Source organism: Mercenaria mercenaria, chromosome 14 (assembly GCF_021730395.1).
Source record: "Mercenaria mercenaria strain notata chromosome 14, MADL_Memer_1, whole genome shotgun sequence".
Classification (NCBI taxonomy): Eukaryota; Metazoa; Mollusca; class Bivalvia; order Venerida; family Veneridae; genus Mercenaria; species Mercenaria mercenaria.
In genome coordinates, this window is record NC_069374.1 from 46,952,536 (window position 1) to 46,971,885 (window position 19,350).

The 19,350-nt window shown below is 37.0% G+C and overlaps 1 protein-coding gene across 2 annotated transcripts in view; it reads right to left on the reverse strand.

Annotated features, from left to right (window-relative positions):
• Nucleotides 1-1,246: 1,246 nt before the first annotated feature.
• Nucleotides 1,247-19,350, reverse strand: part of LOC123526837 (trifunctional purine biosynthetic protein adenosine-3-like) — a 59,036-nt gene continuing 40,932 nt past the window's right edge. The window contains exons 19-23 of one of the 2 annotated variants that reach the window (XR_008367086.1): nucleotides 18,110-18,246; nucleotides 15,046-15,163; nucleotides 9,871-10,010; nucleotides 4,727-6,807; nucleotides 1,247-4,569 (exon numbers count right to left, since the gene is read on the reverse strand). Coding sequence is in view for 1 of the 2 variants with exons in the window: in XM_053523411.1 (XP_053379386.1) it covers nucleotides 6,622-6,807; nucleotides 9,871-10,010; nucleotides 15,046-15,163; nucleotides 18,110-18,246 (581 nt within the window). In the remaining variant the exon portion in view is untranslated. Of the gene's footprint in view, nucleotides 6,808-9,870; nucleotides 10,011-15,045; nucleotides 15,164-18,109; nucleotides 18,247-19,350 lie in introns of both variants that reach the window. The other variant, XM_053523411.1, reaches the window with a different exon arrangement.

Below are 19,350 nucleotides of genomic sequence, written 5' to 3' on the forward strand. Positions count from 1 at the left end.
AACATGACCTAGTTTCGAACTTGACCTGGTACATTCTGACCAAGTTTCATAAAGATTTGGGTCACAAATGTGGAGTGTTCAAAAGCTTTACTATCGATCTGCCGTACCGTCCTAGTTTTTGATCCAACATGATCCAGATTCAAACTTGACTTAGAGATCATAAGACTAACATTCTGACAAAGTTTCATCAGGACTGGGACACAAAGGTGGTCTCTAGAGTGTTCACAGGATTTTCCTTTAATCTGACTTACTGACCTACTTTTTGACCCAACATGACCCAGTTCCGAACTTGACCTAGCGATCATAAGACTAACATTCTGACAAAGTTTCATCAGGATTGGGACACAAATGTGGTCTCTAGAGTGTTCACAAGCTATTCATTTGATCTGATTAACTGACCTAGATTTTGACCTCACATGACCCAGTTTAAAACTTGACCTAGAAATCATCAAGACTAACATTCTGACCAAGTTTCATAAATATTGGGTCACAAATGTGGTCTCTCGAGTGTTCACAGGCCTTTCCTTTGATCTGACTTACTGACCTACTTTTTGACCCAATATGACCCTGTTTCAAACTTGACCTAGAGATCGTAAGACTAACATTCTGACAAAGTTTCATCAGGATTGGGACACAAATGTGGTCTCTAGAGTGTTCACAGGTTATTCCTTTGATCTGATTTACTGACCTAGATTTTGACCCCACATGACCCAGTTTTGAACTTGACCTAGAAATCATCAAGACTAACACTGACCAAGTTTCATAAAGATTGGGTCAAAAATGTGGTCTCTAGAGTGTTCACAAGGTTTTCCTTTGATCTGACCTACTGAACTAGTTTTTGAAACCACATGACCCAGGTTCGAACTTCACCTAGAGATCATCAAGACTTACACCCTGATCAAGTTTCATAAAGACTTGGCCATAAATGTGGTATCTAGAGTGTTCACAAGCTTTTCCTCTGATCTGACTTACTGACCTAGTTTTTAACCCCACATGACCCAGTTTCGGATTTAACCTAGAGATCATTAAGACTAACATTTTGACAAAGTTTCATAAAGACTGGGTCATAAATGTGGCCCCTAGAGTGTTCACAATGCAAATGTTGACACATGACAGATGTTGGACAAGGGCTGGTCACAATAGCTCACCGTGAGCAGTTTGTGCTCTGGTGAGCTAAAAACTAAATTACTAACAGAAGGAATGACAGTGTCCTTTCAGGCGTATAAAAAGTAATCAAACAAACAGGAAAGTATCTTCTTTCTATTTCATACAAAAATATAATACAAAACATTCTATTAATCACAACTGTAAGTATCATATACTAGTAGATTATCAAAAACTCTTTTCAAGAAAACAAATAACGAAAATAAGTCAAAAAAAATCTAACTTTACCAACTATCTTAACAGGAACTGCATGTATACATAAACGAGACAGCATTTTGATTGTTAGTGCACATTTCAAACACAAATGCTCTGAAGACTTTTAAATACAAAAGAGAAAAATTGTTACCTCAAAATCCATCAGTTACACTAATATGTAAACAAATAACATTTTTACCTAGATGAACAAGGCAGTCTGAAAGACAGCTAAATCCCCCGCCGCTGTTATGGATAGTTAAATGGTAAACCTTTGACCTTTAGCTGTGACCTTGACCTTGAACTGATATTGCTGACTTATGAATTTTGCACAACATCTTGATGAGGTGATCATTTGACCAAAGTTTCATGAAAATCCTTCAAGGGGTTTAAGAGATACAGAGCTCAAACCTTTGACCTTGAGTTGTGACCTTGACCTTGAGTTGACATGGTTGACTCATGAGCTCTTAATGAGATGATCATTTGACCCAAGTTTGATGAAAATCCTTCAAGGGGTTTAGGAGATACAGAGTGGACACAAAATGGAAGGCTCAAACCTTTGACCCTAAGCTGTGACCTTGACCTTGAGCCAGCATGGCTGACTCGTAAGTTCTGCACATCAATTTGATAAGGTGATCATTTGACCCAAGTTTTATAAAATTCCTTGAAGGGGGTTTAGGAGATAATAGAGCAGACACGAAATGGAAGACTAAAACATTTGACCTAGAGTTGTGACCTTGACCTTGAGCCAGCATGGCTGACTCATGAGTTTTGCACATCACCTTGATGAAGTGATCATTTGACCCAAGTTTGATGAAAATCCTTCAAGGGGTTTAGGAAATATAGAGCGGACACAAAATGGAAGGCTCAAACCTTTGACCTTCAGTTGTGACCTCAACCTTGAGCCGGCATGGCTGATTCATGGGTTCTGCACATCGTCTTGATGAGGTGGTCATTTGACCCAAGTTTTATAAAATTCCTTGAAGGGGTTTAGGAGATATAGAGCGGACATAAAATGGAAGGCTCAAACCTTTGACCTCGAGTTGTGACCTTGACCTTGAGCCGGCATGGCTGACTCATGGGTTTTGCACATCGTCTTGATGAGGTTATCATTTGACCCAAGTTTTATAAAATTCCTTCAAGGGGTTTTGGAGATATAGAGCGGACACATAATGGAAGGCTCAAACCTTTGACCTTGAGTTGTGACCTTGACCTTGAGCCGGCATGGCTGACTCATGGGTTCTGCACATCGTCTTGATGAGGTGATCATTTGACCCAAGTTTCATGAAAATCCTTCAAAGGGTTTAGGAGATATGGACCGGACACGATTTTGTTACGGACGGAAGAACGGACGCAGACCATTCCTATAATCCCTCCGCCACGGCTGGAGATTAATTACAACTAGAGGGCCATGATGGTCCTATATCACTCACCTGAGTTCATGAACAGTTTTGGCAGATGGTTGTGCGAGGAAACTGTCTATGAAAGTATACTAAAATAGGCAGGTGTTTTCCAACAAGAACATTTCAAAAGCTTCTACTAAATACATATGGACAGGAAATGTGTATGTGTGTTGGGGGAGGCAAGGTAAGAAGTTAGGGGAATGATCTGATATGATTATATCAAACAGGAAGAATTTTCCACTACATCAATATAGGGAAAAGTGACCATGCCCTCTAGTGTCCATGCTTTTTAACGAATCAGAATAATTTGAACAACCTTGGAACAAGGTTACATAAGGACCATTAGCGAAACCTTGTGAACAACTTTACTAGAGGACCACCCAAACACCTTCAGGCCAAGTTCATTAATATCAATTCAGTAGTTCTAGGGGGAGATGTTGTTTAAAGAAATTACTGATAAGGGACTGACGGACGGATGCATGATGGACACAATTTGACCACAACAGTCGACCATGAGCACCTCTGGTGAGTTGAAAATAATTGTCAAGTCTATAATAAGTGTATCATTTAAAAAAGACTCTATAAATATTTCCACTCTTTCAGCTAGTCAGCAAAAAAATTTATATGGCACATCTGAATAGCAGAAATTCATCTATAATTCACATAATCTTAATTTGTCATTTGAAGTACAGTCTATTCTAACACAAATTTCACTTGAAAGCATTGCTACACAGTACTTGTAACCAGCCAGAATAACATAGGAGTTGTCATTTGTAATCCTGGTCTATAGGAACTTTACAGCCACTGTCCCATTAAACCCTGACCTGTAGAAAATTACAGCAAACTGTCCCTATTAATTCTGTACTACTTGTAAAAACTTTACAGGCTGAGCAATCATCCCTTTTAACCCTGAACTATAGAAATTTTACAGCAACCATCCCCTTTAACCCTGAACTATAGAAACTTAACAGCAACCATCCCTATTAACCCTGAACCATTAAGCAATCATCCCTTTTAACCCTGAACTATAGAAACTTTACAGCAACCATCCCTATTAACCCTGAACCATTGAGCAATCATCCCTTTTAACCCTGAACTATAAAAACTTTACAGCAACCATCCCTATTAAGACTAAACTATAGAAACCAGACAACATCTGCCCCTATAAAACCTTAACAACAGAAAATCTTAAGCATCTCTGTCTATTAAGTCTGAACTATAGAAACTACAGCAGTTGTATACTTATTAATCCAAAACTATAGAAACTTTACAGCCACTGTTTCATTAACCCTGAACTACAGAAAATTTACTGTGACCATCCCTATTAACCCTGTATTAAGACACTTAAGTTTTCAGCAACTGTTCTTATTTACCCTATAAAATAAACGCTTTACAGCAACTATCCCTATTAATCCTGAACTACAGAATATTTACAGTGTTGTCCATATTTATCCTGAACTATGGAAACTTTACAGTTATGTTCCTATTTATCCTAAACTAAGAAACTTTACAGCAATTGTTATTATCAATCCTGAACTACAGAAACTTTACAACAGCTGCCCCTATCAATCCTGAACTACAGCAACTTTACATGTATATTCCTATTTATCAAGAACTAAGAAATTTTACATTAACTATCCTCATCAATCCTGAACCAAGAAACTTTACAGTTTTGTCCCTATTAATTCTGAACTACAGAAACTTTACAACAACTGTCCCTATCAATCCTAAACTACAGAAACTTTACAGTTTTGTCCCTATTAATCCTGAACTAAGAAACTTTACAGCAACTGTCCTTATTAATCCTGAACTACAGAAACTTGACAGTTTTGTCCCTACTAATCCTCAACTAAGAAACTTTACAACAATTGTCCCTATCAATCCTAAACTACAGAGACTTTACAGTTTTGTCCCTATTAATCCTGAACTAAGAAACTTTACAGCAACTATCCTTATTAATCCTGAACTACAGAAACTTTACAGTTTTGTCCCTATTAATCCTGAACTAAGAAACTTTACAGCAACTGTCCTTATTAATCCTGAACTACAGAAACTTGACAGTTTTTTCCCTATTAATCCTCAACTAAGAAACTTTACAGCAACTGTCCCTATTAATCCTGAACTACAGAAACTTTAGTTTTGTCCCTATCAATCCTGAACTAAGAAACTTTACAGCAACTGTCCCTATTAATCCTGAACTTAGAAACTTTACAGTGTTGTCCCTATTAATCCTCAGCTACAAGAACTTTACAGTTTTGTCCCTATTAATCCTGAACTACAGATATTTACAGCAACTGTCCCTTTAATCCTGAACTTAGAAACTTTACAGTGTTGTGCCTATTAATCCTCAACTACAAGAACTTTACAGTTTTGTCCCTATTAATCCTGAACTACAGAAACTTTACAGCAAATGTCCCTTTTGATCCTGACCTAAGAAACTTTACAGCAACTGTCCCTTTTAATCCTGAACTACAGAAACTTTACAATTGTCCCTATTTATCCTGACCTACAGAAAATTTTCAGCATCTGTCCCTATTATCCCTTAACTAAAGAGACATTTCAACAAGTTTCCCTATTAGCACAGAGCTATAGATACTTTACAGCAACTGTGCCTCTTAACCCCAACCTACTGAAACTAAAAACTATAAGTCCTTAACAAATTATACCTAAGCACCATCTTACATTCTTAGCAAGCACCAAAGTTTCACAAGCAAGCTTTCCTAAAAATTCATTAACCCCTCTGGCAAGAGGCCACATAGTTAAAAAATAAACTCCTACACACACCTGCAAAAGTTTGAAATCTCAATAATTAGAATTTCAGGATTTCTAGTGAAGAAAAGAAGCAACATTTCAATAAGACTGTAAACTTAAATAACACAGTAGTTGTATAGTTACATTAACAACAATGAAAAACAAACATTTGGTCATAAAATCACTAACCTCATTTATTACTACACATTTTACTTGAAACTCAACTGAAAAATAACAAAACAAATGTAGCAAAAATTAACTGAACACATTTTCATTATCAAGTGTTATACAATGAAAAAAAAAAACATTTTGCATAAGCACTCTTCAAAAAAGATAATCTCATGAATATATATATCTATAAAAAAAACTCATAAATGCACCAAATTATCAATGGAAATGAGTATTTGCAAGTCACATGATTTGTGTACAATGACATAAATATCTGAGATCAAATTTGTTTATGAACACATTTTGTTTGATTTCAATAACGAAAAGTAAAAGTAAAGAAAGTAAAAGTAAAGGGCATTTACTTTAGGAAACATGCCTCCAGATTCATATAAAAGTATCAGTACTTTTGCTAACTACATAGTCAATTTTATCACTTACCATACTATTGAATATTTTGGTCTTTTTAAATGCTTCTAAATTTTAAAAAATCTCAAATATAGCAAGATATGTGCAACTTCGCTTTATTATTTTATACTGTAAAGTTATTTACTTTCGTGGGCAATGAATTTTGTGCTTTTTGTCAAAACTGCAATTTTGTGGGGATACGAATTTGCTGATTCCAACTTTTAACAGAAAATGAATGGAAATTTTATTTGTTTGTTGGGTTAAAATTTTGTGGACGGACTCAACCACAAAATCCACAAATATTAATGATTTCACAGTACGTAATAAGTGGAGAATATGAAAAAAATACTCATTTATTAACAATATGATTAAACAATATTTAGAAAAAAATATCAACAAAACTTAAACAAATATGATACTAAAGTTATTTTTTACAAAAAAATTTCATTTGTCATGCTTAATCTCACAGTGCGAATATTTAACAACAGAAGCAAGGTATGGCAACATAAGCGATTTTCAACAGAGAATATCTAAATTCTCAGAAACACCACTCAATGCGACCATCAGGTTTTAGTTTAACCTGTTCACTCGCCACCATTTCCAGAGCCTTTGGGTAGGCTTTGTGTTCTTTTTGTTTGATCCTCTCACTTAAGATATCCTCCGTATCATCGTGGTAGACTGGCACTGACTCTTGGACCAAGATGGCTCCGGCATCTACTTCTTCCTGCCAAACAAAGAAATTAAGTTTTGATGATAAAACAGCAAACAAGTTTTTTCCAGAGGACTAATTTTTGGGGATATTTAAAATCAAAATTAAATCCCAACAAAATCTCATATGCCCCTCAAAAACAAAACAAGAGGGCCATGATGGCCCTATATCGCTCACCTGTTATCATTGCACTTGAGGACAAGAAGGTCCTCAGAAAAAATATCTAAGTCCAAAGGACAGGAACAACAAAGGAAAGAAATTTAACCAAAAAGAAAAAAAAATTCTTACAAGGTACAGATATGTCAAAATACACCTAAAAATTGGAGGTACCATCCATGTTGTACCACAGAAAAGTGGTCTCGGTTTTTCCCTACGACCAATAATAAAAAAGTTACTAAAAATAAGCTATTTATATTAACGTAAAAGGGAAGTAATTAAAAAGAAAATTATTGTATGTGAACAAAAGAAGGATCTGCCAAATAAATCTGTTGATATAAATGAAATCTGTTGATATAAATGAAATTTCAGATCAGTATCTTCATTAGCTACGGAAATATACCCATTTTAATTTGAAATAAAGGGAGGTAATTTGATATAAAATCAGTCCATAGTTATCTACCCTGATTGGCTCAGTTCTAATGACAATAATGAAATTTCAAATAAGTCCTATAAGTACTTACTGATATAAATCCATTTTGACTACAATCAGGGGAGGTAATCAGATATAAAATAACTCTTGAACCTACGATTGGATCTGATTTGTCATGGAATCCAAGATTTATTGTTGCTGAAGATATTTTGGAAGTTTGTATCAAATAAAACCATAAATGAAGTCTCTATATGGCTGCAAAAGCCTAAATAGCCAATTTTGGACCTTTAAGGGGCCATAACTCTGGAACCCATGATGGAATCTGGCCAGTTCAAGAAAGGAACCAAGATCTTGTGGTGATACAAGTTGTGTGCAAGTTTGGTTAAAATCAAATCATAAATGAAGTTGCTATTGTGCAGACAAGGTCAAAATAGCTAATTCTGGCCCTTTCAGGGGCCATAACTCTGGAACCCATTATGGGATCTGGCCGGTTCAACACAGGAACTGAGATCTTATGGCAACACAAGTTTTGTGCAAGTTTTATTAAATTCAAATCATAAATGAAGCTGCTATTGTGCAGACAAGGTCAAAAGAGCTAATTCTGGCCCTTTCAGGGTCCATAACTCTGGAACCCATAAAGGAATCTAGCCAGTTCAAGAAAGGAACCAAGATCTTATAGTGATACAAGTTGTACGCAAGTTTGGTTAAAATCAAATCATAAATGAAGCTGCTATTGTGCAGACAAGGTCAAAATAGCTAATTCTGGCCCTTTCAGGGGCCATAACTCTGGAACCCATAATGGAATCTGGCCAGTTCAAGAAAGGAACCAAGATCTTATGGTGATACAAGTTGTGTGCCAGTTTGGTAAAAATCAAATCATAAATAAAGCTGCTATTGTGCAGACAAGGTCAAAATAGCTTATTTTGGCCCTTTCAGGGGCCATAACTCTGGAACCCATATTGGGATCTGGCCAGTTCAAGGAAGGAACCGAGATCTTATGGTGATACAAGTTGTGCGCAAGTTTGGTTAAAATAAAATCATAAATGAAACCACTATCGTGCAGACAAGAAATTGTTGACGGACGCACGCACGCACGCACGGACTGACGACGGACGACGGACGAAGGGTGATCACAAAAGCTCACCTTGTCACTATGTGACAGGTGAGCTAAAAAAACAACACAAAACTCGCATTCCCATGAAACAGCTGTTTTGACCCAGACAAGAAAATTTCATGTCCACAAATCAAAATGATTTCTCAGTAAATATACTGTAAAATCATTTAATTTCATGGGCATGAAATTTTCTTGTTTTGGTCAAAACAGCAATTTTGTTGGGATATGAATACATGGATTTTAACTTTTGAACATAAAATGTATGGTAATTTTACTAATGTTCCTTGGGATTAAAGTACTGGACCCCTAATAGTAATGTTTAAAAAATGGCATTTGCTTGGTATATTCTTAAAGTTGACCATGTTTCACACTGTGTTGCAAATTTTAAACAACTTTTACCGTGCTATTTTTTGTATATTTTGTATAATTTTTGTTATTTCCTCAAGGTCAAGGAGAGACAAATTTTAATGTGATGGCCACTATCTAAAACGTTTGCAGAGAATTCATAACAGCATTAATTTTCATAAAAGAAACATCAAACTATTGTTAAACAATTATAATAATAAAACACAAAATAAAACTGTGAATATAACTTTTTCTAGGGTCCCTCACGTAAACAGATTTAATGAGACAGAATTCTAACTCCAACATAGAAAAATTAAGGTCGAATCCTGTAGGTCTGTTTTGTAATTTGCTCACTTCATTTAAAAATAACCTTGGGACAGAAGTAAAACCTACCTGCATTTCTTCCAAAATATGTAATCTAAAGAATAAAGGCAAAAATAGAGAACTTTTACCGCATGTAACTCAGTATTTTTAAAGATGTCTAACTCTAACTCTACCCCTCCTGATCTAGAGGTAAATTCACTTTGAGCAGCAAGAAATCGTTTATAATTGATAATTGAAAATTTTCCACTTTTGTACAATACATCCATAGTAAGTCTTGAAAGAAGTAAAAACCTACTAGAAAAAAAAAGGAAAATATGGAAGAAAAAATTTTGGCCCCTGTTGGGCTTGAACCTACGCCCCTCTGAAAATTGCAGTCAAAGTAGATTTATGGTAGGACTTGAATACTCTTCAAACTCTTCTAAAATTTCACAGATTGACTCAGCCAAGAAAATGGAACTCGTAGGTACTTTTATTTTTAGATCATTGGGTCCATTTAATGCCAATGTATAATATATTCCCATTTCACTTGAGTTAAGGGCGTCTGAAAGGTCTTGCATCAGGAGAAAACTCAATCAAACCCAGTCAGTTAACGTTTTGCTTGGCTGCATTCAGTCCTTTTTAATGGATTCTCTTATATATTGAATTACCTGGATCACAAAATAAGTACCGAAATAATTGGTCAAACAAAAAGAAAATGTGTACATACTGCGACAAAGTGTACAGAACAGCCAGAAATGCGTACACCAGACTTGAGGACTTGCCAATGAGCGTCATGTCCTTTGAAGGATGGCAGCAATGACGGATGGACATTCAACATTCTCCCGGACCATTTCTTAACAAAGTCACCTGTAAACAAAAGTTACAAATCAGAATTATAACAAACTTAAAAACTAGAGCTTGTAGAACACAAAATACCCCCCTTGATGCATTCAGTAATTGCACATGGAACAGAAATTTATTTTGTCACTGTGCAAAAAAAAATTCTACTGTTCTTGGTCAAAGTGACTTTGACCTATTGACCTCAAAATCAATGGGGGTCAACTGCTGGTCATGATGAACCTCCCTATAAAGTTTCATGATCCTAGGCCCAAGCATTCTCAAGTTATCGTCTGGACACAATTTAACTGATCCAGGTCAATGTGACCTTGACTTTGACCTACTGACCTCAAAATCAATAAGGGTCATCTGCTGGTCAACCTCCCTATTAAGTTTTGTGATCCCAGGCCCAAGTGTTCTCAAGGGGTCATCTGCTGGTCATGACCAGCCCCCTTATCAACTTTTGTGACATTAGGCTCAAGCATTCTTGAGTTATCACCTGGAAACTGTTAACCTGGGTCACTGTGACCTTGACCTTCGACCTACAGATCTCAAAACCAATAGGGGTCATCTGCTGGTCATGACCAACCATCCTTTTAACTTTCATGATCCTAGGCCTAAGCAATTGGAAGCAGATTGGACTACATACCAACCAACATCAGCAAAACAATATACCCCTCCTTCATCAAAGGGGGGCATAACAGATACCTAATAGGAGCAATGCATACATGTACCATTGCTTGTCTGCAAAAGCTGGACAGTATGTAAGAAAAGAGTAACAGTTAAGATTTTCTAATTTCAAAAGGGCCATAATTCTGACAAAATGCAGATAAAAGATTTATGGTTCTTGGCCTACATAGTGGTTACAAACAAAGTGTGCAAAGTTTCAAAACTAGCTCTTAGGTTTTGAGAAAAGGCAGACTTAGAAACTCAAATTTTCTAAGTACAAAAAAGAGCCATAATTCTGACAAAATGCATATCAGAGTTATTATTTTTGGTGTACATAGTCCCCTGATATTGATAAACAAAATTAATGTGCAAAGTTTAAAATCTGCTAAATAAAGTTCTGCAATGACATGGACTTCAAGCTAGACCACTATTTGAAAGTAAAAAAAAAAAATCACCAATCATGTTTTTTTCCTCAAATTGCAGATATATGTGAAAGGTAATTTCACTGGTTGCATGGGGAAAATAGAGATAAAACAAGAGCTGTCTCCATAGGATGACACATGCCCCCGATGGCACTTTGAATGAATAGTTATGGCTGATGTTAGAGTTTAGGACCTTTGACCTACGGAGCTTGGTCTTGCGCGCGACACGTCGTCTTACTGTGTCACACATTCATGCACAGTTATTTTAAAATCCATGCATGAATGACAAAGATATGGACCGGACATGCCCATCAATGCACTATCATGAAAAATGACCTTTAACGTCTAAGTGTGACCTTGACCTTTGAGCTACGGACCTGGGTCTTGCGTGTGACACGTCGTCTTACTGTGGTACACATTCATGCCAAGTTATTTGAAAATCCATCCATCGATGACAAAGATATGGACCGAACACGCCCATCAATGCACTATCTTTTAACGTCTAAGTGTGACCTTGACCTTTGAGCTACGAACCTGGGTCTTGCGCAAGACATGTCGTCTTACTGTGGTACACATTCATGCCAAGTTATTTGAAAATCCATCCATCGATGACAAAGATATGGGCCGGACACGCCCATCAATGCACTATCCTTTAACGTCTAAGTGTGACCTTGACCTTTGAGCTATGGACCTGGGTCTTGCGCACGACACGTCGTCTTACTGTGGTACACATTTATGCCAAGTTATTTGAAAATCCATCCATCGATGACAAAGATATGGACCGGACACGCCCATCAATGCACTATCCTTTAATGTCTAAGTGTGACCTTGACCTTTGAGCTACGGACCTGGGTCTTGCGCGCGACAAGTCGTCTTACTGTGGTACACATTCATGCCAAGTTATTTGAAAATCCATCCATCGATGACAAAGATATGGACCGGACACAAAAATTGCGGACAGACCGACAGACCGACAGACGGTTCAAAAACTATATGCCTCCCTTCGGGGGCATAAAAACAGGAAATTTGTTTGTTTTACATGTTAAATCAGAATATCTTTCACTTCTGAGTAACAGATCTTATATTTTTACCCATGATTAGGTCTTCATGAAAATATTACATTTGGTGTTCACTTGCACAAAGCTATTCGAATCTTACAGCAAAACAAACAAAAATTTAATACCCTTTAAGTAATAAAAAGAGTAGGGTTTCACGAAAAAAACCTCATTATTCAAGTGGCCCCTACGCTTTCTGTTTTGTCTCATGGTCCATATGAACAATGCATTCAGCTACTAATTTTGATCGGCAAGTTAACATTCCATTTAAAGTGTTGGTACTATCTTGTGACAAGCGTATTCTAACTGAAATAGAGAACGGTTGCAGAAAGTTCAACCTTTTAGCTTCAGTATTCTATATGTAGGCGGGACCTAAGACATGTTCTCTAACTTAAAGTATGGCTTATAGCCATGCCTTTGGTATTCTATATGTAGGCGGGACCTAAGACATGTTCTCTAACTTAGAGTATGGCTTATAGCCACGCCTTCGGTATTCTATATGTAGGCGGGACCTAAGACATGTTCTCTAACTTAGAGTATGGCTTATAGCCACGCCTTCGGTATTCTATATGTAGGCGGGACCTAAGACATGTTCTCTAACTTAGAGTATGGCTTATAGCCACGCCTTCGGTATTCTATATGTAGGCGGGACCTAAGACATGTTCTCTAACTTAGAGTATGGCTTATAGCCACGCCTTCGGTATTCTATATGTAGGCGGGACCTAAGACATGTTCTCTAACTTAGAGTATGGCTTATAGCCACGCCTTCGGTATTCTATATGTAGGCGGGACCTAAGACATATTCTCTTAGAGTATGGCTTATAGCCACGCCTTCGGTATTCTATATGTAGGCGGGACCTAAGACATGTTCTCTAACTTAAGAGTATGGCTTATAGCCACGCCTTCGGTATTCTATATGTAGGCAGGACCTAAGACATGTTCTCTAACTTAAGAGTATGGCTTATAGCCACGCCTCCGGTATTCTATATGTAGGCGGGACCTAAGACATGTTCTCTAACTTAAGAGTATGGCTTATAGCCACGCCTTCGGTATTCTATATGTAGGCAGGAACTACGACATGTTCTCTAACTTTAAGTACAGGTTATAGCTAGCCTTCAGTATTCTATATGTAGCCGGGACCTAGGACATGTTCTCTAACTTATAGCCACACCTCTTCCTCAGTTGAAGAATATCAAAGAGAGAATTCAGTCATAATGACACTGCAGGTAAACCTAGCCTGGCTCCCTGGCTGCATGGTTATTTTTTACATAAATACTGGAAACATTTTATTAGAAAATTTTAAGCCTCTAAAATAGCACAATTTTATCTGATGGCTGAACCATACCTACATGTATGTTTGGAGCCAGGGGCAATAAAAAATGTCAATGTAGAAACAACCCTCTGAAGTTACTTCCCTCTTAATGAAGAAAACTGATATGTAAATAAGAACAAACATAGGGACAGGAGCCAGTCTACAGGTAAACCATGATGCAAGTATTTTATAATATCTAGGTCAGGACTATCAACTTACCTGGTAAAATAATAAAGCTAAAGCTTCATTTCTTAATTACAAGTATGTTGATATATTGTAGGGCAAAGAGCTATAAAAATAAATAGATTGGCAACTTGAAAGGCATATAGAGCAAATCTCGCCAACCTCCCGTGACAAAAAAACGAGATCTCGTTTACCGAAGTGGCGCTTTCTCCACGCGCCATTTTGTATGCGAAAGCAATTATTCATCGGTAAAATAATTATCACCGTATGACCACGCTTCTTTCGATGGCAAAAAAAAACGTGTACTTCGTGTCTTAAGACCATTTCACATTAAACTAATTTTGTTTTAGAAGCTAACATGTATTTTAAATGTAGTTTTAAAGGTACAAATTGTAACTCCATGCTCGCCGATGTTTGTTTTTAGTAAGATAACGCCGAATCACGCTCTGACACGAGCTCACGCGAGATTACAGCCAGTTGCCATTCTGTGTATTTTATACTTCTTTGTGTAGGGTTAGCATTTTTGTGTCACTTTTACACTGAAACTTGATTAAAGTGGCATTACGCACATCTAATACTGCAAAATTTAATAGTTTGTTTTGGGCGAGTGTTCTATAAAAGCAATTTTCGGTTGCTGTGCATTTAGATGTGTTAAATTAACGATAATGCCACATTAGTATCTGAAGTTGATGCTTTAAAAGTAAAGAAATCGGACAGATAAAATAATAGATATTTTTTTCCTATCTTCTGCGCAATGATCTCCCTTACCTGAAAATGGAAATTTCTGAAGTAGAAGGAAAGCAACTCCGGCTTGCAGTTTGACGTTTTTTTAAAAAGACTGCCCCAGTCAAAATAAGAAAAGTCATATTTGGAAACTTATTATTTTGTACTGGTAAAAGGAAGAGTTTGGTATGTTGGGTTAAAAGCTATAATTTCCTCCACCCTTTTTACTTACACATCTATTTAAGCTTGATTTTTACTTGAAAAATGCATATAATCCCACTTTAACAACAGCCTCATTCTTGTTCTAAAGGTAAATGACCAATACTGAAAATCATTAATTCTCATGCAGTTTCATACCACATTATTCTACTATAATAATTACTGTATTTTTAACCCTGCCTCATTGATATAGAAAGTCAAATTAAATACATCAAGCATTCTACATTTGCATTTTTAAGCTTGTAACATCGATACCTGAAGCAAAGTCTTTAGGACTACCTATATTGTAGGATGAATGTAGCATATTTTTATCATGAAATTCCTATGCGCATGCAAGATTTAAAGAGCAAAATCGTCTTGTGGTTTATTGTTTGATATACCACAATCCACTGTACAGATGCTTGGATATTTAATCACTCCGGCTGCTGTCCTAGACGTTGTTTCTTGAACAAAGCTTTTATAATGCACTAAGTAAAACATACCAGAGAGAATCCTCATGAAACCAGCAAGGCACACGATTTCCACTCCTGCAGCTACAAGACTGTGATGTAACGCATCATCAAACTCTTCTCTACTACCATAGTTCTTATGGCTTATCACCTACAAAAAGGAGGAAAACTAGAGATGCTTTTGAGAAAAGCGCATGTCTCCCACAACTGCCCCTATGTAAAATGTCTAGTTTCTTTAGATGGTTTAGACGAGTGGATCCAATTATATGGTCTGGATGAGTGGATCCAATCAGTAATTCAAGGGCCATAAATCAAAAGTGCTTGGGTGGATTTGGCTAGTTATCGAACTTGGCTAAGGTTTTATGGCCAAACACATTTTGTTCAAGTTTAGTGAAGATCGGATGAGAAATGTTGGATTTAGAGAGCGGACAAGAGTAAAAAGGCGGATTTTTCGGTAATTCAAGGGCCGTAACTCCAAAATGCCTTGACCAATTTGGCTAGTTATCAAACCTGGCCGAGGTCTCATGGTCAAACATATTTTGTTCAAGTTTGGTGAAGATCGGATGAGAAATGTTCGACTTAGAGTACGGACAAAAGTAAAACTGCCAATTTTTTGATAATTCAAGGGCCGTAACTCCAAAATGCCTAAACTGATTTTGCTAGTTATCAAACCTGGCCGAGGTCTCATGGTCAAACATATTTTGTTCAAGTTTGGTGAAGATCAGAAGAGAAATGTTCGACTTAAGAGTGCGGACAAGAGTAAAGCTGCCAATTTTTCGATAATTCAAGGGCCGTAACTCCAAAATGCCTTGACCGATTTGGCTAGTTATCGAACTTGGCCAAGGTCTCATGGTCAAACACATTTTGTTCAAGTTTGGTGAAGATCGGATGAGAAATGTTTGAATTAGAGTGCGGACAAGAGTAAAAAGGCCGATTTTTGGTAATTCAAGGGCCATAACTCCAAGATGCCTGGACCGATTTGGCTAGTTATCGAACTTGGCCGAGCTCTTATTGTCAAACACATTTTGTTCAAGTTTGGTGAAAATTGGATGAGAATTGTTCGACTTAGAGTGCGGACAAGCTTTGTGACAGACACACACACACAGACTGGAGTAAATCGATATGTCTCCCACACCACTGCGTGGTGGGAGACATAAATATTAATAAAGGATATCCTCAACATAATTATATCTCCCTAAGTGTATGACAAACCCCTCCTGTTTGATTTCACACACAAGCAAAAAAAACAAGGCAATTGGACACCAATCAACATCCCATATGTAAAATACAAAACGGTACCTTTCATGCCTTGGTCAGACTTCTTACTGGGATATTAATGTCGTTTCAAAATATGACATTTAATAGTCATATTCTCTTTCTTAATGTTAACAAGAAACGCGGCAATGCCACGAAACCAGGTTTTCAACACTTTTCATAAGAATAAACAAGAGTGCCAGAATGTCACAATATACGCCCGTCGCAGCAAATTTCTTTACTCTAGCACCTGTATTTGCAGATGTAATTTTAATTTTGTGGTTGTTTAGTAATCACTGTAATTCTTTTGTTTTTGTAAGTCCACAAAAAAACTCCTTACCAGGTAGAGATACCTTAAAATACACCTAAAATTAGAAAGTAACAACTATGTTGTACCACAGAAAAGTGGTCTTGGTTTTTCCCTACGGTCAATTATAAAAAAGTTACAATATAAGTTATTTATAGTAACAACTAAGGGAAGTTAATCTTTAAAAAAAAATAAAAATTGTAAGTCCACACAGAAATCCTTACCAGGTAGAGATTGGTCAAAATACACCTCAAAATTGGATGTAACATGCATGTTGTACTACAGAAAAGTGGTCTCGATTTTTCCCTACGTCTAGTAATGAAAAAGTTACAATATAAGCTATTTATAGTAACAATAAAGGGAAGTAATTCTAAAGAAGGGAACTGCGCAAGACACTTCGTCTCATGATGGTGTATAATTGTGCCAAGTTACATCAAAATCCCTCTATGCATGAAGAAGATATGCTCCGGACAAAGTTTTCATTCTTGTATCCTTTGACCTCTAAGTGTGACCTTGACCTTATACCTAGGGACCTAGTTCTTGCGCAGGACACTCCGTCTCATGATGGTGAACAATTGTGCCAACTTTCATCAAAATCCCTCCATGCATGTAGAAGATATGCTAACCCTAACCCTATTTTTAGTAACAATGACCTTGACATTGATCCCAGAAACCCCAAAATCAATCCCAAGCTACAACTTTATGTAAGTTTTCTATACACCAAGTTTCATCATAATAGCTCATTCCTAAGTTAAGTTAATGACCGGAAACCCATTTTCTATTTTAAGTAACAGTGACCATGACCTTGACCCCAGAAACCCTAAAATCAATCCCAGCCTTTGTCTTGATATAAGCTACATACATACCAAGTTTTATTCAAATATCTTTACCGAAACAAAAGTTATTGACCGGAAACACCAGTTTGACGCCGCCATCCACCCGCCCGCCCGACCGACATACCCCAATCTAATAACTCAGGTTTTCAACGAATTTCGTTGAAAACCTGGTTAACAAACATTGCAGCATAAACAAATTTTTCATCCTGTTTACATCCTGGAATATCTGGTATGTTTGAAAGCACAAAAACTATTTAAACCTTAGTTACAATACCAGCCTTTTCTGCTAATTTCATACCTGGAATATCTGGGGGGTTTTAAGATCACAGGAACTATACAAACTTTGAAGGCAATACCAGCCTTTTCTGCTTGTTTAAAACCTGGGACATCTGTCTTGTTTTTGTTTCTTCTTGGGTTTAATGTCGCACTGACACAATTATAGGTCATATGACTTCCCTGCTTTGATGGTGCAGGAAGACCCAGATGCTCCTCCGTGCACTATTTCATCATGAGTTGGCACCCAAGTAGAACCGCCAACCTTCTGCAAGCCAGCTGGATGGCTTCCTCACATAAAGAATTTGACGCCACGAGTGAGGCTCGAACCCACGATGAGGGGCAAGTGATTTGAGGTCAGCAACCTTAACCACTCTGCCATGGAGACCCCTTCTAGCTTGTCTGAGATCACAAGAACTATACAAACCTTGGTAGCAATACCAGCCTTTTCTGCTCGTTTAAGACCTGGAACATCTGGCTTGTTTGAGATCACAAGCACTAGCTCGGCAGCACTGAAGTTTGAAGCATCACGTGTGAAATCTATCAATGCCTGCAAATTGGTACCTGAAATCAACATGAACTACATAATGATAACCAGGAAAGCAGAGCTGTTACTTTGAATAATAAAACACATACAAAACCATAAAACAAGAGGGCCAAGATGGCCCTAGGTCGCTCACCTGAGAAACACACCATAACAGTGTAAACATGTTTGACCTTGTGATTTCATGGAAACAATTATTCTGGACAATTTTCATTAGGATTGGACCAAAAATGTAATATCTTAAGTTTAAACAAGAGCCATGTTAGACATGGCCAATCCCCCCGCCGGGCATATTATAACTGAAGGCTAAAGTTCCTGGCAAGTTAGTGTCTGAAAGTATTAATTTTGGGGAAAGCTTTGAAGAACCATTTAGTTGTGGTCCGCATCAGGGGTTTTAAAGATGTGGAAGAAAGAATAAGTCAGTGGTGAGGTGGTTTACTGCTAAATTTTATTAATTTTCATGAACAGTATAGCTATGATGTTTTTCTATATGGCTACTGTAAAAAGAAGGAATGGAAAGCTAACAGGGAACACGAGTGCCAGAATGTCACAATATATGCCCGTCACAGCAAATTTCTTTACTCTTGCAGCTGTATTTGCAAATGGAATTTTAATTTTGTGGTTGTTTAGTAATCATTGTAAGTCTTTTGTTTTTCTAAGTCCACAAAAAACTCCTTACCAGGTAGAGATATCTTAAAATACACGTAAAATTGGAAAGTAACATCCATGTTGTACCACAGAAAAGTGGTCTTGTTTTTTCCCTATGGTCAATTATAAAAATGTTACAATATAAGTTATTTATAGTAACAACTAAGGGAAGTTAATCTTAAAAAAAAAAAGAAAAAAAAAAAAAAAAATTGCAAGTCCACAAAAGAATCTTTACCAGGTAGAGATTGGTCAAAATACACCTCAAAATTGGATGTAGCATGCATGTTTTACTACAGAAAAGTGGTCTCGATTTTTCCCTACGACTAGTAATGAAAAAGTTACAATAAAAGCTATTTAAAGTAACAACAAAGGGAGGTAATTCTAAAGAAGGGAACTGCGCATGACACTTCGTCTCATGATGGTGTATAATTGTGCCAAGTTACATCAAAATCCCTCCATGCATGAAGAAGAAATGC